At 58.1% G+C, this 25,932-nt stretch overlaps 1 protein-coding gene across 4 annotated transcripts in view; it reads left to right on the forward strand.

The window, feature by feature from the left end:
* Window positions 1-25,932, forward strand: part of TXNRD2 (thioredoxin reductase 2) — a 46,523-nt gene that overhangs the window by 155 nt on the left and 20,436 nt on the right. For 2 of the 4 annotated variants that reach the window (XM_045585496.1, XM_036449150.2), the window contains exons 2-10: window positions 3,377-3,445; window positions 4,545-4,601; window positions 5,270-5,414; window positions 6,848-6,922; window positions 8,540-8,618; window positions 9,060-9,122; window positions 14,425-14,495; window positions 22,715-22,734; window positions 23,471-23,562. In XM_045585496.1, the coding sequence (XP_045441452.1) occupies window positions 3,377-3,445; window positions 4,545-4,601; window positions 5,270-5,414; window positions 6,848-6,922; window positions 8,540-8,618; window positions 9,060-9,122; window positions 14,425-14,495; window positions 22,715-22,734; window positions 23,471-23,562 (671 nt within the window). Of the gene's footprint in view, window positions 1-436; window positions 459-3,376; window positions 3,446-4,544; window positions 4,602-5,269; window positions 5,415-6,847; window positions 6,923-8,539; window positions 8,619-9,059; window positions 9,123-14,424; window positions 14,496-22,714; window positions 22,735-23,470; window positions 23,563-25,932 lie in introns of those variants that run through there. The other 2 variants (XM_045585497.1, XM_036449149.2) reach the window with 2 other exon arrangements.

Here is a 25,932-nt window from a genome sequence, read left to right on the forward strand (position 1 = left end):
GCGGGGTCCCCGGGGGAGAGCCGGCGTCCTCCAGCTGCCGCCGGGCGCCCTCGGACCCTGTGCAGACGGAGGAGCTGCGGGAAGCCCGCCCTGCAGCGGTGCTGCCGGGGCGCTCCCTCCCGCTGCCCAGGGCTAACGGTGGGCCCGGGAGGAGGACCGCCCAGCTCCTGAGGTTCCCAGGGGCCGTCCCCTCCTGCACAGCCCGGCGGCCACCCCCTCCCCGGGGTCCTGGCGCCCCACCCACCAGGTTTTCAGAACAGGCACCTGGGGGAGTCCGGGAGGGGTGCCAGGGAGCCGGGAGTGGGGGGCCCCCCAGCTGCTCTGCAGGTGCCCTGGGCAGGGGTCCGGATTTGTGTTCAACTTCCTGGAGCCACTAAGGGACACTGACCAAACCAGGACCGTGATCACAGACCCACACGTGCCACCAGGGCCTGAGCAGGGGCTGGCTGCTCAGGAGGGTGTGAGTGTGTGACTGAGTGTGCAAGGGCCTGGGCAGGGGCCCGGGGAAGGATCCTTCACGGATTTGGGGCTGCGGGAATGGAGTGGTGGGCCCTTGGCCATGGGGGCTGGAGAGCAAGGACTGACTCTGCGCGTGTAACTGGGCAAACAGGGACTTCGTGGCCTTGGGGAACCCGGGAGGCCAAGGAAAAGCTTTGTAAACAGGAGCTGCCCCAGGGTTCAGTTTGTTTTTGTTCTTTTAAAGGAGAGGGTCACACCAGTGGCCTTGGGATGGAGTCTTTAGTTTCCAGTCAGGCAGGAGGCAGTGCACCAAGAATTCTGCCCCCTCCCCCCTCCAGCTGTGGTGAGGAGCAGGTAGGGCCAACCCCCAACAAAGACACCTGGCCAGATGTTACACCTCCTCCTCCGTGCCAGCCTCGCGGTGTGCCTGAGAGGAGAAAGGTGCCTGCTGTGTCCCAGGCGTGTGGGGACACTGTCCCGAACACCTATTGCCAGGGTCTCCCCGAGGAAGTGCCCCGAGCTAGCGGGCACACCCGTGGGCCCCTTGCCCCCCTCCCAGGGCGGCACGCTGTTCACTCAGCCTTGCCACGCTTGCTGGGCCCCTGTCAGAGAGGAGCAGAAAATTAAAGGGCAATTTGCCAAAACCGGTTTGGCTCAGTGGATAGAGCATCGGTCTGTGGACTGAAAGGTCCCAGGTTCAATTCCGGTGAAGGGCATGCACATTGGTTGTGGGCACATCCCCAGTGGGGGGTGTGCAGGAGGCAGCTGGTCGATGTCTCTCTCTCATCGATGTTTCTAGCTCTCTATCCCTCTCTCTTCCTCTCTGTAGAAAGTCAATAATATATATATATATATGAAAATTAAAGGGCAATGGGCTCAGAACGCCATGGCCAGACAGACCTTCCCGGGCCAGCCCTGCCTGCTGTGCCTGGCCGAGGTGGGGAGGGCGAGGCTGTGAGGTTCATGAGTGGATGTGAGGCAGCCCAGGGCCTCTGGGGAACCCTGCAGAGTGGCTCCCACCCCGTCCGCTCTGGGGTCCTTCTGGGTCAGTCCTCCCCAGCGAGCTATCGAAGCCTTCCCCTGAGTGTAGAGGCTCCCACTTACCAAAGGCTCGCTCCACTGTGGCTTCTTCCAAGTGGTTATCGGGCTCGGAGGGCTCCTGGGCGTGCACAGTGAGTGGGGAGAGCAAACCGCCAAAGATAAGCCCGTAATCCACATGGCCAGTTGCTCTTCCTGCCCTCTGCCTGGTAACTGGCCGGATAAAGTGGGGCGGGTGGGGTGGGGGGCACCGGGCGGAGAGACTCAGCGGAGCACCTGCCATGGAAGGTAGGGGTGTTTTACGGGGTAAAGCCTCCCCCTGTCACCCCCCGGCAGGCAGCCGGAGCGGCAGGCCTGAGCTCCTCATCCGGAGGTAGCTTTTCTCCAACAGCAGTTGGTTTGGGGTTCTCTAGGCTCCTGTGGAAGCCGTCCGAGGGACTGACAGCAGGCGAAGACCTCGTGAGAATCCTTGAGTTGCGTTTGGAATTGGGTCCCCTTTGGACCGGCTGTTTGAGCGGAGTTGTGGCTCCATTCGATGATCCCTAAGAACCTGTCGGTGCATCTCAGGTGCCTCCTGCTGGAGGGAACCTGCACGACCCTGCTGCTTGGCGGGCACAGCGGCGGGTCCCCCTGGGCAGGCTGCCTGCAGGCCGTGGACCGAGGGCCTGGGCACAGCTCTGGGCTGCTCCTCCCCAGGCTTCCTCAGCTGCATGCAACCCAGGGCTTCCTCTGGCCCGAGCTGCTGTGTCCCTGAGGAGCTTGGGCCCCGGCCTGGGGCCTGTGGGGCATTACTGAGCTCAGGTCCCTGAGGGGTCCGGGCGCTGCGTGTTTTCTCCACAGCCAGGAAGGTTACGTGGCTGCAGAAACAGCCGCACTCTCCTCGCCGAGAGGCCCAGGCTCGGAGGCTCCCTGGCCTTGGGTAGTTATCAGACCCACGGACTGATCATTTCCTATCATTTCTCCCTTCCTGCTGCTCTGGGCTCACATGGGAGCCATTAGAGTCACTGACAGCCGTTTAAGACTCTTCAGAGGCTTTGATCCTGTGCCTGTGCTGGGTATCCCCAACCTGGGCCTGGGTTAGAGCTCTCACAGGCTGGCCATCCCTAAGGACACCCCTGTCCTTGCCTGCTCACTCCATTCCCCTTCTCCATGTCTTCTTTCCCGCTGTCTGTCTGTCTGTCTCTCTCTCTCTCTCTCTCTCTCTCTCTCTCTTTTGTTGATGCTTGGCATAAAGTTTTAATAGACAAAATTTTGTGATAAATCCAGCTGTCATTTTCTTGCCTAATAACAAAGATCAATTTTGCATTTATTTGGCTGTCTCTTGACTGCCTTCTACGTCAGTAGTTTGCAGAAGAGGCGAGCAGTCCTCTGTGCTGGGCGCGGGAGTGGGGGCCGCGTGCTGCCTCTGAGGTGACACCACAGTGAGCCCCAGAGACATTTCAGGGAGGAGCCTGTATGTGCCTTTGCCCAGAATCGAACCCGGGACCCTTTGGTCCACAGGCTGACACTCTGTCCACTGAGTCTGTGCCACTTTTTTTAAAATTTTTTTTTAAATATATTTTATTGATTTTTTTACAGAGAAGAAGGGAGAGAGAGAGCTAGACACGTCAATGAGAGAAACATCGACCAGTTGCCTCTTGCACACCCCCTACCGGGGATGTTCCCGCAACCAAGGTACATGCCCTTGACCGGAATCAAACCCAGGACCTTTCAGTCCGCAGACCAACGCTCTACCACTGAGCCAAACCAGTTTCGGCCAGCCTGTGCCACTTTTAACCAGGCAGGGCTGCTTGCCCTTTGGAAATGATGTGTCTCCTTCTGGGATTGGTGCCCCAGGCTTGTCCTGCCCTTCCTTCTTACCCCTGTCTCCTTACTCCAGCAGGACGACCGGACTACGACCTCCTGGTGATTGGCGGGGGATCCGGCGGGCTGGCCTGTGCCAAGGAAGGTCTGTGCCCTGTGCCCTGTGCCCTGCTGGTGTCACTGAGTCTCCAGTGCCCCCTGGAGTAGGTGGTGGTGTTCTCAGGGATGTGCCCTGAGAAGCCATGAGCAGCATTCATTGTCTCCACAGCTGGCCTCCAGGGTCCTGTCACTCTGCCGGGATCACCCCAGCAATCTTGCCACCGTGCCCTGCTCCCCACTGTCTGTCCCTCTGCGGGTGACTGTCTTTTTACATAAAGATACTGGTCATATCGTATTAGCGCCTACCCACATGACCTCACTGTACCAGCCCAGCCCCGGAAAGACCCTGTCTTCAAGGACATTCTGAGATTCTGGGGGTCAGCACGCCAATTTGGGAGGGACACAATGCAGCCGATAACCACCCTCAAAGTTTCCTCAAACCCCGGGAAGTCCTCCCTGCCCCCCCTCCCCCTGCGTCCCCCGGCAAGCCCCGTCTGTGTTCTCTCCCTGTACATTAGTTTGCATTTTCTAAAATTGTGTGTAAGTGGAATCATGCTGTATGTACTCCTTCCTGGCTTCTTTCACGTAGCAGGATTACTTTGAGATCTATCTATGTTGCTGTATATATCCACAGTCCTTTCTCTTTTCTTGTTGGTTAGCATTCTGTTCTATACATATCACATTTTGTTGGTTCATTCGCCTGTAAATGGACATTTGGCTTGTTTCTTGTTTGGGCTATCGTGAACAGTGCTGCTATGAACTGTGTGTGTGTGTGGGGGGGGGGGAAGAGGGATATATGTTTGTTTTTTTAAATATATTTTTATTGATTTCAGAGAGAGAAGGAGAGGGAGGGAAGGAGGGAGGAAGGGGGAGAGAGAGAGGGAGAAACATCAACACATTGACAGCACTAGGCTTGCTGAGTGTCTGGGGGTGGGAGGCGAGGGGGAGCTGGGCCCAGAGGAGGGTCCCGCCTGTGGGCAGCACAGCTGGGTGGCGGCAGGCAGTGGGAGACCCAGGTGCAGAGCTGGTGGTGCCCCAGGCCCTCGTCCTTTCCCACCCTCTTCTGGGTCCCATAGGCTCCTGGGGTCCCAGCCCCAAACCAGCTCCCAGTTGTGCCCACCTGCCCTCTCCTCTTGTCATTGCAGCCGCTCAGCTGGGAAAGAAGGTGGCCGTGGTAGACTACGTGGAACCGTCCCCGCGAGGTAGGCAGCCCCCAGCCGGGGCCACGTGTCCCGGGGAAGTGGGCAGGGAAGGGCAGTTCCTGGTACAAAGGGCAGCTGAGCCACCAGGCGCTCTGCTTGCCAGAGTCTCCACAGAGGGCCCTGCCTTCCCTGTAAACTGCCATTCCTTTAAAGATCCTCGTCCTTATGTAAGAACGACTCTGGCCCTGGCTGGTATACCTCAGTGGTTAGAGTGTCGGCCTGTGCTCCTAAGGGTTGCAGGCCTGATTTCCGGTCAAGGGCACGTACCTGAGTGGCAGGTTCGAGCCCTGGCCCAGTCAGGATTAACAACAAAACCACGCTAACAAAGGACCCTGGACGTGATTACACCGAGCAGGGTCACCTGAGCCATGTGAGAGTTACAAACCACAACCTAAGCAGGGGTCCTCAAACTTTTTAAAGTGGGGGCCAGATCACGGTCCCTCAGAGAGCAGGAGGGCTGGACTGTATGAACTACTAATTCCTACTGTAACACCTCGGCTGCGCTCACTGCCCAAAAAACCTGGCGGGCCGGATCAGACTCCTCTGCGGGCCGCATGTGGCCCGCGGGCAGTAGTTTGGAGACGCCTGAAAAGGCATGCTAAACTGCGGCAGAGCAGGAAAGCCCTCGCCTGAATGTGAATCTGAATGTGCTCTTCTGCGCACACCAGGCACCCGGTGGGGCCTCGGCGGCACCTGTGTGAACGTCGGCTGCATCCCCAAGAAGCTGATGCACCACGCCGCGCTGCTGGGGGCCATGATCCACGACGCCCCCCACTACGGCTGGGGGGTGCCCCAGCAGGTCCCGCACGACTGGTGAGGAGCCGGCTGTTCTCAGCGCCTGCCTGCTTCCCTCCCTCCCTCCCTCCCTTTCTCCCTCCCTCCCTCCCTTTCTTCCTAATTTTTAAAAAAATATATATTTTATTGATTTTTCACAGAGAGGAAAGGAGAGGGATAGAGAGTTAGAAACATCAATGGGAGAGAATCATTGATCAGCTGCCTCTTGCACACCCCTTACTGGGGATGTGCCCGCAACCCAGGTACATGCCTCTGACCGGAATCGAACCCGGGACCTTTCAGTCTGCAGGCTGACGCTCTATTTACTGAGCCAAACCGATTTTGGCTTCCTTCCTAATTTTTATTTATTATCTAAAGTTTTTTTTTAAATTAATATATTTTATTGATTTTTTACAGAGAGGAAGGGAGAGAGAGAGAGAGAGAGAGAGTGAGTTAGAAACATCAATGAGAGAGAAACATTAATCAGCTGCCTCCTACAAACCTCCTACTGGGGATGTGCCCCCAACCAAGGTACATGCCCTTGACCGGAATCGAACCTGGGACCCTTCAGTCCGCAGGCTGATGCTCTATCCACCGAGCCAAACCAGTTTTGGCTCTAATTTTTATCTTTTTATTTTTTAAAAATAAATATTATCTTAATTTGTCATTTTTTAAATTAAATTATTATATGTGTACATACCTTACCATTGCCCCCCCCTCTAATTTTTATTTATTGTCTAAAGTTTTACATATGTCTCCTTTTTCCCCAGTTGACCCCCCCCTTCCCCCAGCCACTCCCACCCCGGGGCCAGTCCCCCTCTCCTGCCCCCGCCCAGTGTGTTTCTGCTACCCCCGGAGGAGGCGGGTGTGTGTGTGTGTGTGTGTGTGTGTGTGTGTGTGTGTTATTCATCTGTTAACCTGCAGGGGGCCATGCTGTCCCCTGGGGCTTCTCATCCGGGCAGCCTTGGGCCCCGGACTCGGGGCAGTGTCCGGAGACTTTCTGGTTATCCCCGGAGGGGTGGGTAGGGGACTGCTGCTACGTCTACTGGGGAGCACCCTGGGATGCTGCTAACGGTCCTGCAGCACACAGGACGCCCCCATGTAGGATGACGTGACCCCAAAGGCCAGTGCTTCGGGGCGGACGCCGTTTTAGGCTTAGCAGGCGGCACCTGGTCCGCCGGGAGCCACGCACAGGCCCCTTGGTGGTTCTCGGTGGCTGAGATGCAAGGCCGCTGCCTGGTCCTGCCTCTGTGGACCAAAGCCCTGTTTTCCACGAGGCTAAAGGCCCACAGCCCCGAACCTGGGACAGCGGTGGTGGCCACGGGGAGGGACGTCATGTTTGACCATGGTTAGAAACACCTCTGTTTCTTGGTGTTTCTGTTAACGCTCTATTTGCATCTAACAGGCCGTTTGGGACTCTGCAGCTGCCACTCCTGCGGTGGCTTTTAACGTTTCCTTTTGTGCATTCACAGGAGTAAAATGGCGGAAGCCGTTCAAAACTACGTGAAGTCGCTGAACTGGGGGCACCGGGTCCAGCTGCAGGAGAGGTACGGACCGCGCCGCCCCCGGGCCTTCCCTGGGTCACCTCAGACCCCGGCCAGCCCCTGCTCATGGGAGCTCAGCAGCAGGGAGGTGGGAGTCCCTGCTCAGAGGGTGGAGCGTGCGGATAAGCAGCCGGCAGGCGAGTGCCCTGGGAGCGGAGGCTGCCCTGCAGGGCGGCCCAGCAGAGCCCGGGGCAGCAGAGCGGGAGGCTCACAGCGGATAAGGATCAGCAGGCGGCCCCTGTCCCGGCTCCCGGCTCCCTGGGCACGGGGTCGGGGCCTGGCTCGATGTGATCGCTCCAGCCTGAGCCCAGCGGGGCCATCAGCCCTCTGGGACCCCCTCCCCCGATGCTGACGTTTCCTCCCGGCGCAGCAGCTCCCGTCCGGTCCGTAGGGAGAGGTGCCTGACGCCGCGCTGACCCAGGCTGAGCTGTGCTCCTTGTCCCGCTGTTCTGCCCTGGGCCGTGTGGGTCGTGGAGGACACCCACTCCCTCAGAGCTCTGGCGGCCCTCACCGGAGCACCCTTAGCTTGGTCCCGAGGGATCTTCCTGGCCGTGCCGGAGGCAGCTGTGTTGTGCCCTGCTACCTAAAGAAAGCTCAGCCACGCCGAAACCGGTTTGGCTCAGTGGATAGAGCGTCGGCCTGCGGACTGAAAGGTCCCGGGTTCGATTCCGGTCAAGGGCATGTACCTTGGTTGCGGGCACATCTTCAGTAGCGGGTGTGCAGGAGGCAGCTGATCAGTGTCTCTCTCTCATCGATGTTTGTAACTCTCTATCCCTTTCTCTTCCTCTCTGAAAAATCAATAAAATATATTTTAAAAAGAAAGAAAGAAAGAAAGAAAAGAAAAGAAAAGAAAAGAAAAGAAAGCTGAGCCAGGAGGCTGCTACCTTGGCTTCCCCAGCGGCCCCGCGGGGAGCTAGGCCACATCGTGTCATTTCTTCCCCGAATGGGGCTCGCTGCTCCCCAGTGCGGTTTTCTGGAGGCATCGGGCTCTGCCGTTTGTTCTGTCGGGCGGGCACCCAGCAGGAAGCTGGGGCGGATCTGTGGATCTGTGTCCTGCAGCCCTTCATGGGCTGTGGGTGAGCGAGGACTCTGTAGGGGCTTCAGGTGGGACAGGAGGCACAGGGCTTGGCCTTGGGGAGAATGCCAGGTCAGGGCGGTAGGGACGGCTCACAGCCTTCGTGATCAGAGAGGGCGGGTTGCTTCTGCGCAGCCTGCTCCCCCCACCCTTGGGCTCCTGTTGGACCCATTTCCCGGTCTCCCTGTCCCTAAAGACTGGGGTGCTGCCTGCCCTCTGGGCTCTCTTCCTTGCCCGCGGGAAGTTGGTGGTGGGGATGTTTGGGGGTAACTGGGTGCACGTGGGGGGTCTCTTCCTGGTGGAACGTGCCTGACGCCTAGGGGAGGCCGGGCTTCTGCCCCTCCTCCTCCTCCCCCCCCCCCCCCCCGTGCTTCCCTGGCGCTGTTCTCTCTGCTTCCCCGCCTGGACTGGGGGCCGAGAACGTGCCCTGGGGCCCGCGCTCACACCGTACTGGCCACACAGGGCTCCTCCCTGTGTAAACCGCCCCCCCCCCGGTGATGCCCAATCTGCAAAGGAAACGTTTGAAAATTCCATTTGTTTTGCAGAAAAGTCAGTTACTTTAACATGAAGGCCAGCTTTGTGGATGAGCACGTGGTCCGCGGTGTCACAAAAGGTGGGAAAGAGGTGAGTCCCGGCCGTGCCGGGGGACCCAGGTGCTGTTCTCCGTCATCGGTGCTGCTGGGTGGACGGGGCGGATGCCTCTGAGGCTGCTCGGCATTCTCTGTGAGGGATGACGCGGATCCTGGGCGATTCGTGGGCCTCGTGGGGCGGCGCCTGAGGAGGCGGTGGGGTGGCTGATCGCACCTGGGTTAGCGGGAACGAGACGCCCGCGGGGTGCTTTGTAAGCTTTGTAAGCTTTGACAACTCCCTGCCCTCTTCTGCCTGCCCCTGGACCCGCACGGGCTCCCAGCTCCATGGGGCCTCGGAGCTGCCGTCCGCAGGGTCTGCAGGGCCCGGCAGGGGTTGCATTAGAAGCGTGGCTCTCTGCCCTGGGGTACCTGCTGGCAGAGGCGTGGGTGCCCACAGTGTATCTGTCTGACCCTGGGGCTCCTGGTTTCTCCTCAGACTCTGCTTTCGGCTAAGCACATTGTCATCGCTACCGGAGGGAGACCGAGGTACCCCACGGAGGTGAGTGCCCCCGAGCACAGCCTCCCCTGCCGCCTGCGTGTCCATGGTCTCTGGGCTCGTGTGATGTGCTGTCCGCTGTGCTCACGCTCCCCAGCCCATCAGCACTCCCCGCGCTTCCTCCTCCTCTTTAAAAAGGGGTTTTTGTGTACTTACCATCATTACTTTCTGTTTTCCAATTCTTTCTTGAATCCACTCTGCTGAGTCAGGCCACCAGGACCTGAACACTGCTGAATCCTAAGAGCCATTCTCAAGTCATTCTTTAAAAAAAAAAAAAAAAGGTTTTATTGATTATAGAGAGAGGAAGGGAGAGGCCTAGAGAGATGGGAACATCGATGAAAGAGAAACATCAATTGGCTGCCTCTTGCACGCCCCCTACTGGGAACCAGCTGCAACCTGGGATAGAACTGGGGGCCCTCTCGGTTCTCGGGTGGATGCTCAGGCCCTGAGCAGCACCGGCTGGGCTCGGGTCCTTCTCCAGCCGGCATCTGGGGACCGCCAGGCCCGTTCTCCTTTATCTCAGGGCCACTTGTTCTGTCTCCTTTGTTGGTTCTTCCTTTTCTCTTCAGCCTCAGAACATTGGAACATGCAGGACTTAAACCTTGTTCTTCCTCCCCCAAACCCAAATCTTTTTTTTTTCCTAATTGACAAAATTTACATACCATAAAATGTACCCTTTTATTTTATTTTATTTTTTATTATTATTTTTAAAATATATTTTATTGATTTTTTTTACAGAGAGGAAGGGAGAGAGATAGAGAGCTAGAAACATCGATGAGAGAGAAACATTGACCAACTGCCTCTTGCACACCCCCTACCGGGGATGTGCCTGCAACCAACGTACATGCCCTTGACCGGAATCGAACCTGAGACCTTTCAGTCCGCAGACTGACGCTCTACCACTGAGCCAAACTGGTTTCGGCTACCCTTTTATTTTTTAAAATATATATTCTTCATTGATTTCAGAGAGGAAGGGAGAAGGAGAGAAAGATAGCAATATCAATGATGAGAGAATCATTGATGGGCTGCCTCCTGCACACCCCTCACTGGGGATTAAGCCTGCAACCCAGGCATGTGCCCTTGGCTGGTATCAAGCCTGGGTCCCTTCAGTCTGCAGGCCGACGCTCTATCCACTGAGCCAAGCTGGCTAGGGCTAAAATGTGCCCTTTTAAAGGATACAATTCAGTGGCTGGTTCATGGAGTTGTGCAACCATCAATCACCATTACTTCATCCCAGAACATTTTCATCACCCAAAAATGAATCCCTGTACCCCTTAGCAGTCACTCCCCATTCCCTGCTTCCCCAGCCCCTGGCAACCACGGGCATGCTTTGTGTCTCTCTGGATCTGCCTGTGCCGGACATGTCACATGCATGGAACCACACACGGCGTGGCCTTTGCACTGACTTCTGCCTTGGCGTAACATCTTCAGGGTTCGTTCCTGGTGGAGCCTCTATCAGAACTTCATCTCCTTTTATGATGAGTAATGCCGCATTGCTCATGTGTACGTCACGTTTTGTTTACACCCTTGTCCACTGATGACTATCTGGGCTGTTTCCACTTTGGGCTTTTACAGATCATGCTGCTGTGAACATCTCTGTGGACTTAAGTTTCCACTTCTTCTGCAGATTATTATGATCTCTGAACGCTTAATAATCTGGCCATTCAGTGTGTGTATGTGTGTGTGTGTGTGTGTATTAAAGGCCAGGTGCATGAATTCGTGCATGAGTGGGGTCTGGCCAGCCTGGCCAGGGGGAAGGGACATGGGCAGTTGGCCGGCCTGCCAGCTGGTCAAACTCCTGGTCGAAGGGACAATTTGCATATTGGCCTTTTATTATATAGGATATACACTGAGTGGCCAGATTATTATGCGTTCAGAGACCATAATAATCTGGCCACTCGGTGTATATACGTTGGAGTGGAGTTGCTGGGTCATATGAACTCTATGTTTAACCTCCTGAGGAATTGCCGGGCTGTTTTCCAAAGCAGCTACCTTGGTTGCGGGCACATCCCCAGTAGAAAATTTTATATTCCTGCCAGCAGTGAGTGAAGGTCATGCTTTCTTGTTTCTTTGCTTGTCTCATAGTTTTTTGTTGATAATGTAATTTTTCATTCTTTAAAAAAAATATGTATTTTTATTAATTTCAGAGAGGAAGGGAGAGGGAGAGATAGACACATCAATGAGAGATAATCATTGATTGACTGTCTTCTGCACACTCCCTACTGGGGATTGAGCCTGCAACTTGGGCATGTGCCCTGACTGGGAATCAAACCATGACCTCCTGGATCCTAGGTCCACGCTCAACCACTGAGCCACACCGGCTAGGCCATAGCAGGACTTTTCAAATTAAATAATATGTTAACTCTGGGAATCAGAGTCTCTCTCCACTGTAGGGCTTTGTGTATTGCTGTTGGATGATTTTTTTATGAACTGATTTTGTAAAGTCTTTATTCTTTGTTGTGTGAGGCCTGTGAATTCTCTGCTCAGTTAGCTTAGCGGTCAGCTAACGACAGAGATAGCCTTAAACACCTGGAACCAAGAAATCCCCCGTCTCTGCCGAGGGCCCCGTGGGCATTTCGAGGCAGACCCTTCGGCACGGAGCCAGGCACGGGAACTGCCTGAGCCCTCACTTCCTGCTGGGCCAGAGCCCGAGGTCAGCCCGGGGCTGAGAGCTCGGTGCCACCTCAGGCCTCTCCCGGGCATGTGCGCCGCCCAGTGCCAACGCCCGGCCGTCCAGATCCCAGGAACTCGTTGGAGCTTTCGAAAGCCCCAGTGGACACCTCCGGCCCCAGCTTTTCCTTTTCCGCTCTTGGTTGAGGCTGCTGTTTGCGTCCGTTGTGATCCATCACGGGAGGCAGCCGTGATGCTCAGTCACTGGGCACGTCCTCCCCCGGGAGGGGCTTTCAGCGCGGGCGGGTTCGGGCAGGCCGGAGGGAGAGCCGCCCATGGAGCGGGGCCTTCCAGGGAACCCCCGGCCCCGGCCTGCCAGCGGCTGCTCCCGGGGGAGGAGCTTTGCCCGGGCTCCGGCTCGGCTCCGTTCTGCTCTCTCCGTGCTGTGGTTTTTCAAGGCTGCCCCGGAGCTGGGGGAGGGACTGGCGTAAGTTTATATCCCGCAAAACTTGCCGTTCTTACCAAGTTTCAGCCATTTTTCTTGACTTCACGGTTCCCGGCGTTGCCACAAGCCGTCCGTTAACTTCCGGAGTTATGAAAAAGTCGAATCTGACCAGCTGTGGCCGGCTCTCCTGCTGTTTTCATGGAGGGGTGGGCCTTGGGGGGCCCCTCAGTCCACACCCTTGGTGCTGACGGCACCTCCCGGGGGCTTCTCCGTCCCCCCTGCTGCCAGGAAGGCGAGCCGAGGAAGAGGCCCCAGGTGGGGTGAGGCAGAATGGGCAGCGGGACGGGAGGAAGGAGGGGTTTGGCTGAGCCACATCCTCGAGGGTCTCCCAGGGTCCCCAGGAAGTGGGTGCTGCAAGCCCTGAGCCTCCACGTGGGCTGCAGCAAAGGGCACCACAGGTCCCACCAGCCTGGAGGGCTCCTGCCTCCTCCCGAGACCCAGATGGATGGAAGAACAAGGGCTGGTCCCGTTTCCTCCCAGACGCCTGAACCCCGAACCTCCAGCTCCTGTTTTGTGCTTCCTCTGGAAAGGGGGCGCCGAGGGAAAAGCACCCTCTGGCCTCAGAGACCACTGGGCCTTCCCTTCTGCCGCCAGGCCAGCGGGAGCAGCCTCGGGGATGGGGTAGGGGAAAGCTTGTGCTCAGGGCTGGCCCTGGAGCAGGCTGCGTGGCTCTGTAGGACTGCGCTGTTGGTCAAGGTAGCTACAACACATAGGGGCGAAACGGGTGACTGTCAATGACCCTCCCCCAGCCTAGAGCCCCAGGAGGCGGGTAGTCATCTCAGCTCCTCTGAGGCCCGGGCGGAGCCGCACACAGCCCCACCCCCTGTGGGGGGCACTGGCCCGGCTCCACCCTGCTGGACCTCGGCTGGGCAGCTGCCCATGTCTGCCCAGAGGGAGATGAGGTAGGAGCTGCGGGTCCTAGTCCCGGCTGTCCTGCTCTCGGACACCTCACACTGCTGCCCCTGCTGCCCACCCCCCTGGGTGCCTGCCAAGATTTGCTTGTGTTTCAGTCCCTTTGATTTTCAGAACTTTCGGTTTCCCTTCAGCAAACCCAAGAAATCCCTGACTTTGTTTTTTTTGCCAGTTGGAATCATAAACTGTTTGAAATCCATTTCCTCTCCACCAGCACATCTTGCTCTCACAGGTCTGAGGGAGTGCTCATCTGGGGTCTTTTTTTTAATTTTATTTATTCATTCATTCATTCATTCATTTATTTATTTTAAGTAATCTAGAGGAAGAGAGGGACAGAGAGTTAGAAACATTGATGAGAGAGAAATATTGATGAGCTGCCTCCTGCATACCTTCTACTGGGGATGTGCACGCAACCAAGGTACATGCCCTTGACTGGAATCGAACCTGGGACCCTTCCATCTGCAGGCCGATGCACCTTCCACTGAGCCAAACCGGTTAGGGCTCGCCTGGTGTCTTTCCACTTGTTCGAGAGCCCCACTGGGATACAGGAGGATCCATGTAGTTCCTGAGCATGGCCACCCGTGCTTCCTCTCCAGGGTAGAGACCATTGGGCTTCCCATCCAGCCTTCAGCCTGGTGCCCTTGGAGATGGCTTGCTCCCCCACCCCTGCCTCGCTTCCCCCATCCTTTCCCTCCCCTCCCCACAGCTCTGGGTCTGGAGGAAGTTGGGGGTCCCGGAGAGCGGAGAGGAAAGAGCTGCTGGCCGTGTCTGGCTCTCTGGTCACCTTGCACAGCCGAGGACAGGCAGTGCCTTCATGCTGGGCAGATGGCACACCTAGTTAGGTACAGACAGGTCACCGGTCCCTAGAGCCACACCCTGAAGAAGGCTGTGGAGCAGGAAAGGGCACCCACAAGTGGCCTGGGTGGGTCTGGTTGTGCTGTGTCTACAAAATGGGCGTCCCCTTGCCGAAACCAGTTTGGCTCAGTGGATAGAGCGTCGGCCTGCGGACTGAAGGGTCCCGGGTTCCATTCCGGTCAAGGGCATGTACCTTGGTTGCAGGCACATCCCCAGTGGGGAGTGTGCAAGAGGCAGCTGATCGATGATTCTCTCTCATCGGTGTTTCTAACTCCCTCTCTCTCTCTCTCTCTCTCTCTCTCTTTCTTCCTCTCTAAAAAAATCAATAAAAAATATTTTTTTAAAAAATGGGCGTCCCCGTTGAGGAAGCCCCTCAGACAGGTCCAATGACACTCTTTCACGTTGATCCTTTTTTCTGGATAGATTGAAGGTGCCCTGGAACATGGGATTACAAGCGATGACATCTTCTGGCTGAAGGAATCCCCTGGAAAAACGTAAGACGTGATGCATGCCTGCGTGAGGGACCCTTTGTTCACTTCTTACACATCAGGGTCAAGTAGGACATCATGTGGTCCACTCTCCTGGTGCATTGCTCCCATCTCCCTGGGAGGAGGACAGAAAGCCCATTATCGTGCCCCCGAGCGGGGTTGTGTGACATCTTGGAAATGATGGCACACGTGTCACCAAGTGAATCAAATATTGTCCAGGGCCATGGTCGGCACACTGCGGCTTGCGAGCCACTTGCGGCTCTTTGGCCCCTTGAGTGTGGCTCTTCCACAAAATACCACGGCCTGGGCGAGTCTAATTTGAAGAAGTGGCATAAGAAGAAGTTTAAGTTTAAAAAATTTGGCTCTCCAAAGAAATTTCAGTCGTTGTACTGCTGATATTTGGCTCTGTGGACTAGGAGTTTGCCAACCACTGATCTAGGGCGATAGTGTTCAAACAGGGTTCCTTGGAGCCCCAGGGTTCCAGTGGGTCCAGAGAGAGGAGCATTCAAGAGGGAAAGAGGGTCAGGTCATCAGGAAAAGCCCTCAGCCCCTCTGGCCTCAAACTTTTCTACTTCCTCCTGGTTCGCACCATGGACTTCCCTGAGATCTCTTAAAGTAGGTTCCAGAGGCCTCAGAAACCACATCCCAGTTGTGGAAATGAGGTCTGTGAAGCACGTGAGTGGCTTCATGTTTCCCAAGCAGGTGAAAAGCACTAAGTTCATTTCCTGCCTCCACAGAGCTGTTCTAGGTCCATAGAGCTCCTGCCTCTAGGTTATGGAGGGAACTTCGTGCTAATTTCAACCAAAAGACCACCAGAGGGCGACAGAGGCTTGGCCGTGAGCAGCACCGGGCTGCCTTGGGACTTGCCTGCAAGGAAAGTGGGTGGAAAATGTGTCCAGAGGTGGACAGGCGTATGTGCACAAGCATACATGGGAGGCTGTGTGTGTGTGTGTGTGTGTGTGTGTGTGTGTGTACATGGGGAGTGTGTCTGCATGTCACGTGCTCTGCTCACCATCATCATTTCCTGTTTACCAAGCATCTTTGTTCAGGGCAGAGGCTGGATTCCCTTGAATGGATATATTGTAGTTTATTTTATCTTTTCACTGTACTGGAGAACATTTCAGTAGTTTCTCTTTTTCATTGTTATACAATGTTGCAATGGAAACCTTTGGCGTGTATCTTATATACCATCATAAATACCACTTCTTTCTTTTTTTTTTTTTTTTTTTGGTTAACCCTCACCTGAGATTTTTAGAGAGAGTGGAAGAAAGGGGGAGAGGCAGAGAGAGAGAGAGACACATTGATTGGTTGCTTCCTCATGCGCCCCCAACCAGCGCTGGGGATTGAGCCTGAAACCAAAGTATGTGCCCTTGACCGGACTTGAACCTGGGACACTCTGTCCACTGAGCCAAACCGGCCGGGGCATAAGTGCTGCTTATGTGTGACATATACCTGCGGGTGTTTTGGGAGTAGAAACCGGAGGTCCAAGGCAGATGCCCTTCACACCTTGACCCATCTGCTGACAAGCTCTCCCCTGGCGGGCTGCTCCCTGTTATACGGGCACCTCTGCCTGCTGCCTCCCTCCTCCTGTGGGCACCAGCTTTCCCACAGGCATACAAATTAAAGGAGCCTCTCCCGCCCCCATCAGGTGGGCACAGTGCTTCTGCCCGAGGCACGTCCGGGTCCCTCCCAGCATCTGCGCTCAAGCTCATGCAGGTGTGTGGCCCTCGGTCCCTCACCTTCCACCAGCACCCCCAGGCCGTGGCTTACCTTTTGACTTAAAGGTAGTTTTTCATGCAGACATGTTTAATTTTTATGTTGCCGCCTTTATTCCTTTTTTTCTCTTCATGCATAATTTCTGGGTTTCTGTTCTTTTATCTTGGAGTATCCAATAGGTTAAACTGGTTTTATTTGCATTTGTTATTCTTCATGATCTTTCTGTATATTTCTGGGCCATTTAAGTGCAGTATCTGCATGTGAGTTTGTGTGTGAAGGTCTGTGTGCCTGCGCGCGCACGCGCGTGTGAATTGTTAGCTCGGTCCTCGGCCTGCTTTCTATCTGGTTTTCTTTTTCTCCTCTTATCTCTTATCTCCCAGCTGGTTTGCATATTAGGACTGTGATCCCTTGTCGTTTATGTTGCAGGCTTTCTCAGCTTGTCATGTCTTTTCACTCGAGCAATGTACAAATGTTTCTTTTAATGTAACTTAGATCTCTTTTTACACTTAATGGCTTTTAGATTTATTGCATGTTCAGGAAGGCCTTCCCTACCCCCACGATTTTTTTTTTCCCCCCTTAAAAGAAAAAAAAAAAAAAAAGCTTCTGTATTTTCCCCTTCGGGCTTCCACCCTTCAGCTTTGCCTTTGTGTCGTGCATTTGCAGTTCATCTGTGGTGTGGGTGGGGTGGCGACCCGGCTGCTGGAGTCCAGTGTCGCTGGCCACTCCATCCCTCAGGCCAATCTGAAATCTTCACCTAGGAATTGAGTCCTGTCCTGCCCTGGCTCTCAACTCCAGCTTTTCCTGTGACATTGGCAAGAGTGCCTGCCTGGCATCGTCTTCAGAGGGGTAGGGTGGGAGGCTCGGGTGCAGTGGGAACCGGCGACATTGGCATGTGGCGAGGTGGTCCTGGCTGGCACTGCTCCTCCATTCGGCCAGGAAGACACGGCCCCCAGATACTTTGGTTGAGGAATGAAACTGTAGTGTTTATTTTCTTCGTTAAAAAAATTAGAAGATTTTTTTTTTTTTTTAAACAAGCTCTTTCGTTTAGAAGGAATCTAGGTATGTTATTGTTTAAGGGGGGAAAAAAAGTGTTTGCAATGTATCAGTCACCCGTTTCGTTCTGAGCATGATTTATGTGAGGAAATGGTTTTTTTTTTTTTTTGGTTTTTTTTTTTAAATTAAGCTGGAGATATATCCCTGTACGATGCTTCTGTGAAAATGCGGCTTTTGTCCGGTGCTGTTAATGCAAGTTGTAACAGTGCGATAGGGGAGGCAGTGTTTACATGTTACATTCCTCCGCGCAGTCAAAATAAGCCCGCGGGGTCTACAGTAGCATTTCTGTATTTTATCAGCTTGGGCCGGGGCCGAGGGGGAGGCCTCCTCTCACACTTGGAGGGGCCGTTCCTGCCAGATTTATTTGCCTTATAAATATTCCCCGTGTTTATTTTAACTCGCCTTTAAAATGGAGCTGAAATTAATATGGGCCCGAGGGCTGCCCCCTGGCCCCAAGCGCCTCCCGTCGCCGGCCGGGGCGTTTCTGCTCGGCCCCGTCGAGGAGGCCAGGCTGGTGGCCGAGCGTGCCCGAGCGCCCGGCCTCCTCCCGCAGCGGGCACCGTGCCCTCTGAACCGCTCCCCACGGCCTCCGGAGGCTTTGGGTGGCATGCCCGGCCCCACCCAGCTTTCTCATGGACCTGCTGCACGTACAGGCCTCCCTCTCTCCTCTTCCTGTGAGGGGGCCTGGGCAGCCCGAGACCCTCTTTTTTTTAATGTATATATATATGTTTTATTGATTTTTATAGAGAAGAAGAGAGAGGGATGGAGAGTTAGAAACATCGATGAGAGAGAATCACCGGTCAGCTGCCTCTTGCACACCCCCTCCGGGGGATGTACCCGCAACCAAGGTACATGCCCTTGACCGGAATCGAACCCGGGACCTTTCAGTCCGCAGGCCAACGCTCTATCCACTGAGCCACACCGGTTCCGGCAGCAGGAGGCCTCCTTGCAATGGCGCACGATGACCAGTGACTTCCGATCTGGCACGTGGAGCCCACGGTGGGGCCTGCAGCTTCCAGCTTCCCGAGTTCGCTCCGCCACCTTTGTTGCTCTTTGTGGACCCCCCACAGCCACAGTGGCGTCCTAGCCTCCTGGACGTGTGAGGAGACCCCTTCGTCCTCTGCTTGTGTCCAGGTCTGAGGAGCCCAGGGCTCACAGATGGCAGCGGGGGTGGCCAAGCCAGCCAACACGCTCCCTCCCCAGCTGGGTGCCTGGTTCGGGCCTCCCGGAGGTGACGCATCCCATCTAGAGGACGCCAGCAAGGGCAGCGTGAGTTCCGAGTTCACGGGCAGGCCCTCCGGAGGCCAGGCGGGCTGGGCCAGCACGTGGCGAGGCCTGAGGCCGGCTGTGGAGGTCGGCATCTTCAGCTCGGCCGCCTGGACGCCAGTGCTGTGCCCGGCTTGTGTCCCTTTTCCATTATTCTTGTTTCTCTCTCTCTCTCTCTCTCTCTCTCTCTCTCTCTCTCTCTCTCTCTTTAAAAATATATTTTTATTGATTTCAGAGAGGAAGGAAGAGGGAGGGAGAGAGAGATAGAAACATCAAGGATGAGAGAGAATCATTACAGGCTGCCTCCTGTAAGCCCCTCACTGGGGATCAAGCCTGCAACCCAGGCATGTGCCCTTGACTGGAATCGAACCTGGGACCCTTCAGTCCATAGGCTGATGCTCTCTACCCACTGAACCAAACTGGTGAGGGCCTCATCTCTTTATTTTTGTGTGGAAACCCGGGATGGGTTGTAGATGCACGGATGATTCCGGAAGAAGGAAGGGGTCCTCTGGGCTGGCAGGAGCCTATTGGGGAGGAATGGGCAGGGGGGTAACGGCCACTTTGGGAAGCTGACCCCAACCGGCGGAGGAAGTAGGGGCACAGAGCGGGTGTACAGCCCTGCCCAGGGAGGCCCAAGCCCTGCATGGCACTGTCATTCAGCTGGGCAGCCCCTGGGCAGGTGGAGGGAACCTGGGAGGGGAGAGAGGGGCCCACGCCCCTACAGCTCCTGGAAGGATGCTCGGGTCCTGGGGTATCTACCCCCAAGTGCCCCTGAGGCAGCCGGCTCCACCTCCCTCCACGGCCCCCAGGATGTTCGCTCGTTCACACGGAGGGCCATCTCCCCTCAGAGGCCTTTTGGCCCCAGGCGGCCTGGTTGGGACTTGGGCGCAGCCACCCAACCTGCGCAGGCCCAGGACCAGCTGGTCCCTGCGTGTTGGCGCTGTTTGCGTGCCGTCAGGGTAGGCAGTCAAGGTCACTGTCCTCAACCCCCTCGGCTTCCGGGCGCAGCTTGCTCAGCCCTGCTGCCTGGGGCTCGCTCCGGGCTTGAGGTCAGCTGTCTGCAGACCTGGCTCCGAGCGAGAGCTCTCGGCCGAGGTCAGTGCCGGAACTTTCTCTGATGGCAAAGAGGGCCCGAAGGAGACCGGAGCCACCTGGGGCGGCTCTTCTCCCACGTGGGACCCGCCAGGCAGCACAGAGTTGCCATGTCCAGACGGGACCCAGGATCCTGTGTTCCCGCTGTCACTGGGCCGCCGAGGTCTGTGTGCAGAGGGAGGCGCTGGCCGGCCTGCCCTGCATGGCCCATAGCCTGACCTCTGTCCTTGGGCCCCGGCGAGCGTGAAGCCGGGAGCGTCTGTGACGGGGGCTGCCTGTCAGAGTAGGGCACGGGAGGAGCTTCTGCGGGACCCTTGTTGAGCTCAGAAGCTGATTGGGTACCGTAACCGCTTTTCTCTCTCTTCCTAAGAGCAAGAGAGAAGAATATAAATTTTATTTTTGCGAAGCACCACAGCCATGCATTTAGGAAAATCCACTGCAGCTTCATTTTTCATCTTCCGCCTAACTGCCACGTTTGTGTAGCGTGAGCGTGATATCCTTACGTCCGGCAAAGGGAGTGAGCCAGCAGCGTGGACCTGGCTACCCGGTGGAAGGCACTGCCGCCCGTCTCCCGGAGCGTGCCCCTGTGACTGCGTCGTGGAGGGCTCGGGCCGAGGAGACACCTCCTCGGGGCGGCAGGAGCGGCGGGGCCGGAGCCTGAGGTGGCATCTGAATGTAGAGAACCGGGCCCCGGTGGAAGTGGGCCCGGCCATAGGCCCTGCGGGAGGGAGGGGGCTGGCGCACACGGAGGAGGAGGCCGAGGGTCTCCCGCCCTCTCCCACTCTCCCCCGTGCTGCCTCCCCAGGGCCTGTTTGGCATTTCCTGCGCTGGCAGGGCTGCCAAGGGGCCAGGTGCCTGCCGCGAGGCCCTCCCTTGGGGTGGGTATTCCCCTCGGGGAGCAGATCAGGGGCCTTCAGACTCGAGAGGCAGGTGGAGAGCTCCTTAAGCCAGGGCTTCCCGGCCCGCATTAAGGCTTTTGTTTCTGTTTCCCTCCCACATCCAGATCTCGAACAAGAAAGCCTGCCCTGTGATTAGGCTAATCCCGCGGTAGCTGTGCCTTCGTGTAAAATGTTTGCACACAGAAAGGCACAGAGAGAGAGAGAGAGAGAGAGAGAGTAGGACTGCTCAGAGCGCCAGGAAAATGGAACCAGCGCCTCCGTGTGCAGATGGCGACTTCCGGCGTGGGCTGACGGCCTGGTCCCGGGCCTCCGCATGCAGAGATCGGCAGGTTTCCAGCCCTCAGAGGCTCACTCCTCCCGCCCCAGGTGCAACCGGCGGGCCCCCCACTGCCGCTGCCAGCACCACTGCCCCCCCGTGGCCGGCCAGGGCCAGCATTGGCCACCGAGACGCTTAGTGACCAGCACCCAGGCTCAGCCCCATCGTCCCCAGCCCCCCCCCATCCAGGCCCAGCAGGTCCTCGGTGGCCAGCGGAAGCTGATCTGCAGTTTCAGACTTAACAGTAAAAACCAGGTGGCGCCGAAACCGGTTTGGCTCAGTGGATAGAGCATCGGCCTGGGGACTGAAAGGTCTCGGGTTCGATTCCAGTCAAGGGCATGTACCGTGGTTGCAGGCACATCCCCAGTAGGGGGTGTGCAGGAGGCAGCTGATTGATGTTTCTCTCTCATCTTTCTATCCCTCTCTCTTCCTCTCTGTAAAAACTCAAAATATATTAAAAAACAACAACAACAACAAAAAATGAGGTGGCACCCCTGCCTCCTGGCACTCGCCCCGCTCATGACCTGGAGGCTCCTCTGTTGCTCCGTCTCGCTCATACTTCAGTCCACTTGCAGGGTTTCTCTGGCTGAGTTCTCGGACCCAAGTAGCTAACGTCTGTTCGTGTCGTCATTTCATATCTTCAAGAAAGGCTTACTCCTCTCGTCATATAATCAAGTCCCCCCCAAAAAATAGATCTTTTGTTATTTTGAAAATGTGCCTGTGCTTTGACCTCTATGTGACACCCCACGGGTGCAGGAGTCCCCTCAGCTTCCCCGTGCACCGAGCTCGCAGCAGTCCCCCAGGCCTGACTCCGTGGCTCCCTCCGGCTCCCGAGAGGAAGCCATGTGCCCGCTGCCTCTCACTGGGCACCTGCACGAGTGTTCCCCGGGATCCGCCACTTCTTGAAACGGAATTATATCATTAGTACCGGGCGGGATTAGCGCTGACACCAGGCTTAGCCATCCTTACATCACCTCCTCTTGTTCAAAGGCTGGAGGAGCGATCTGACAAGCCCACCCACACACCGCCTCCCAGGCTGGGAGTTTTCCTCCTGCGTTCGGTTCCGTGCGTGTGTGCGTGTGTGAGCATGCGTGCAAGTGCGTGTGTGTGTGTGTGTGAGCATGCCGGGCGTGGAGCTGAATGGCAGGAGAGCATGTGTACGATTATGGCAGATACTTTAAAATGATTCTGCTGGGTCCCTGTGTCGTGTGTCTGCCTCTGCTCCCAGGTACCCTTCTCCTTGCTCAGAGAAGCTGGCTTTCCAGGCCCTGGGCCTGCCTGATCTGGTTGGGGCTAGACGGGCAGGTGTCCGCCTTCTGGTCTGGTCTTCCCTGGTTAAGAGTGCTCTGCTTTCCAGGTGCCCCCACCCCACTGCGTGGTGCCCTCCCCATTCTGCCAAGTGTCCTTGTTGCCCCCCCCCTGGCCGCAGGAGGTCCAGAGAGACCCCAAGGCAGAGCTTACCTGAGGGAGAAGGGAAAACCCTTCTGCTTCCTCAGACGGGGCTTTTCCCACCATGCCCCTGGGTCCGTGCGGGCCGCACTCCCAGGGCCTTTCACAGGACACGTGCTATTTTGTCACAGGCCCCTCACATCCTTCAGCACCAGGCAGTTCTCTGACCCGGTGACACTGTTTGCCATGCTGTATGTCACAGCGGCAGCCTCTGGGAGTGGGCTTTGTGCCTCGGGACGAGCTGTTTGCACACTCGGCCTCAGCGGACGCGCCTGACGTCGCACGTCCGCTGCCCGAGTGCCCCGCGCGGAGGCCGAGGGGCCCCGTCCCCGCGGCAGAGCCCCCCCGTGGAGCAGCTGCCTGTGCGTGAGTGACGGTGAGCCACGTGGGAGACTCACGTCTGCTCTTCTCCTCTGTGTTCGCTCCTCTAACAGGCTGGTGGTCGGAGGCAGCTGTATCCTTTGGCGGCGTGCAGGTGACCAGGGGCCTCCCCGAGCCCTCCCCCGCCCGCCCTCTGCCCGCGAGTACACTCGCTGCCTGGAAGCAGGCACTTACAGGGCCACTCCGAGAGGATGACCTGTACCCAGGGCACAGTTTCAGGCTGACCTTTGAGTCTAGGGCTTCCGGAGGCTGTTCCTGAGCCACACACGGAGCGGCTGGGGCGGCCGGGCCAGCTGGACGCAGCCGCGAGGCAGGTGATCCGCCCCGGAGGGCGGCCCCCCTCACTGAGGTCCGTTCCGTTAGCGGGAGCAGCAGAACCGGGGGGGAGGGGGGGGGGTGTCAGGCGGGGAGCCACAGGAGGCCCCGGGGTCAGGAAGGGGGTCACCCCGGGAAGATGAAAGTGCTGCTGCCTTGTGTCTTTCACGGTCGGGGTGCTTCCTCTCCGTCACCACCCGGACCCCACAGAGCGGGCCTCATCCTGGAGGCTGAGGTGAGACTCTGGGGAGTCTGGATCGATGCCCCGTGGAGGCAGAAGCCGCCTGGCCCGTGGGTGCTGCAGGGAGCCCCTCCCGTGCCCCGCATGTGTGAGAGATGGGGAGGGGCGCCCTGCGGCTGGTGTCGGGAGACTCCTCTGGGCCGGCCGGGCACTGCCGGGAAGGGGGCTGCTGGTGTCAGGCCCCGGGGATCTCGCCACTTGGCTCCTGACGTCACAATGGGCTGGCGAGCCCTCCTTAGCTGGTCTCTGGCAGACGTGGCCCTGGAGTGCGCCGGCTTCCTCACCGGCCTCGGACTGGACACCACCGTCATGATACGCAGCATCCCCCTGCGGGGCTTCGACCAGGTACAGCCCAGGCCCCGCCCCCAGCCCGTGGCCCGCTCCCGCCAGCCTGTGGGGTCTGCTCATGCCGACCTGTGGGGTCTGCTCACACCGGTCCGTGGCCCACTCACACCGACCCGTGGCCCGCTCCCACCACCCTGTGGCCCGCTCACACCACCCTGTGGCCTGCTCACACGGGCCTGTGGCCCGCTCACACCTCCCTGTGGCCTGCTCACACGGGCCTGTGGCCCGCTCACACCTCCCTGTGGCCCGCTCACACCACCCTGTGGCCCACTCACACCGGCCCGTGGGGTCTGCTCACACCTCCCTGTGGCCCGCTCACACCACCCTGTGGCCCGCTCACACCACCCTGTGGCCCGCTCACACCTCCCTGTGGCCCGCTCACACCTCCCTGTGGCCCGCTCCCACCGGCCCGTGGCCCGCTCACACCACCCTGTGGCCCGCTCACACCACCCTGTGGCCTGCTCACACCACCCTGTAGCCCACTCACACAGGCCCGTGGCCCGCTCACACCGGCCCGTGGCCCGCTCACACCGGCCCGTGGCCCGCTCACACCTCCCTGTGGCCCGCTCACACCACCCTGTGGCCCGCTCACACCTCCCTGTGGCCCGCTCACACCGGCCCGTGGCCCGCTCACACCACCCTGTGGCCCGCTCACACCACCCTGTGGCCCGCTCACACCTCCCTGTGGCCCGCTCACACCACCCTGTGGCCCGCTCACACCACCCTGTGGCCCGCTCACACCTCCCTGTGGCCCGCTCCCACCACCCTGTGGCCCGCTCACACCACCCTGTGGCCCGCTCACACCGGCCCGTGGCCCGCTCACACCGGCCCGTGGCCCGCTCACACCGGCCCGTGGCCCGCTCACACCGGCCCGTGGCTCCCGTCCAGGCAGGCGCAGGTGTGGGCTGGGAGCCTCTCGGTCTTTAGAAGCTGGCCCTTGAGTTGAATGAGGAGGTTGTTCATAAAACATACAACACCTGCCAGAGCAGAAGCAGGATCGTCACGTAGAGCGTGTGGCAGCTCAGGGCACGCCGGGCCAGCCTCTCAGACCTCGGCAGGTGTGTGTCAGCAGAGGTGCGAGCCCCGCCTCCTTGCTGGAGTGTGATGGGGGTGCCCCCTCGGCCAGGGGAGCGCCAGGCAGGGAAGCAGGTGGCAGACTGGCGAGGCCCTTGGCGGCCACTTCAGAAGACAGAGCTCCTAGCCGCAGGACTGGCCGCCTGCCATAGACGGACAGACGGGACCCGTGAGCCCCGGTGAGCACTCTGCTCCCAGCCGCGGGCAGTCACCCTGAGCGCTCGGAGCGTCAGCACAGCCCCTGAGCCTCATCGCTCACATGCCCTGTTCAGGGGCAGCGCCGGCTGCGGGCACAGTGGGCCTGGGTGTCCTCTCCTGACCGCTGTGTGGCAGGCGCTGAGGGCCATCTCCCCTGTGCAGGTTGTCCTCACGAGTGTGCGGGACGCAGACACCTATGTGATGGCAGATGCAGCCACGTGAACAGCATGTTGAATGCTTTTATCTAAAAACTCTCCAAGGAAAGGTCACCTGTTAAAATCCAAGCGTGGGGTTGTTGTTACAATGGCAGACCCTCTGTGCCTCCCCAAAGACAGACAGCCGCTCCTCACACGGTCCCGCTGGCCCTCTGTCTGCCCTCCGCTCCCGGGCCTGCCCTGCCCCGCCTGGTGGGCCCACCATGTGCTGTTTGCACTTCTGCTGCCACCCTCAGCGCACAGGCCCTGAGTGCCTGCTGAGGGGACAGGCCTCTGAGCCCCGGGCTGTGGGGAGAATGTGCCAGGCAGCAGACAGGAGCCACGAGGAGGCCACACGGAGGAGGCAGGAGAGGCTGTGGGGACCAGGGCTGCGGGAGAACTGGCCTTGGCACTGAATGGAGGCAGAAGCTGGGGACAATGGGAAGGGGAGCAGTTCCCAGCGAGGGGCCAATGGAGGGAAGGTGAAGAGGCTGGATCCGGCCCCCCGAGGGGCTGCAGTGAGCAAGGCCGGGCTGGAGGGCCCATTGGCAGATGAGTTCCCCGGAGGCATCGCAGCAGGGGAGGCAGTCTGATGCCGGGGCACAGTCGGATTCGTCCCACTTGGGGACAGCGGGATCACCCGAGGGAGGGGAGGGAGAGAGGGGTGCCCTGGGGGAGGGACAGTGGCAAGGCCAGGTGACCGAGGCCATGCTTCAGCAGGAAGCGTCAGTCAGAGCTCCGCACTGCAGCCCCAGCGGCAGGCCTGGGGACGGTGGAGCTGCGCCGAAGCTCAGGGGGCCAGCAGTTCCCCTCAGACCGAGACAGGGATGTCCAGGCCGTCAGGAGTCCAGAGGGCTCCAGGAAGGGCAGGCAATCCCAGAGAGGCAGGGCTTCTCCTGGTGTC

Source organism: Pipistrellus kuhlii, unplaced genomic scaffold (genome assembly GCF_014108245.1).
Source record: "Pipistrellus kuhlii isolate mPipKuh1 unplaced genomic scaffold, mPipKuh1.p scaffold_m20_p_20, whole genome shotgun sequence".
NCBI lineage: Eukaryota > Metazoa > Chordata > Mammalia > Chiroptera > Vespertilionidae > Pipistrellus > Pipistrellus kuhlii.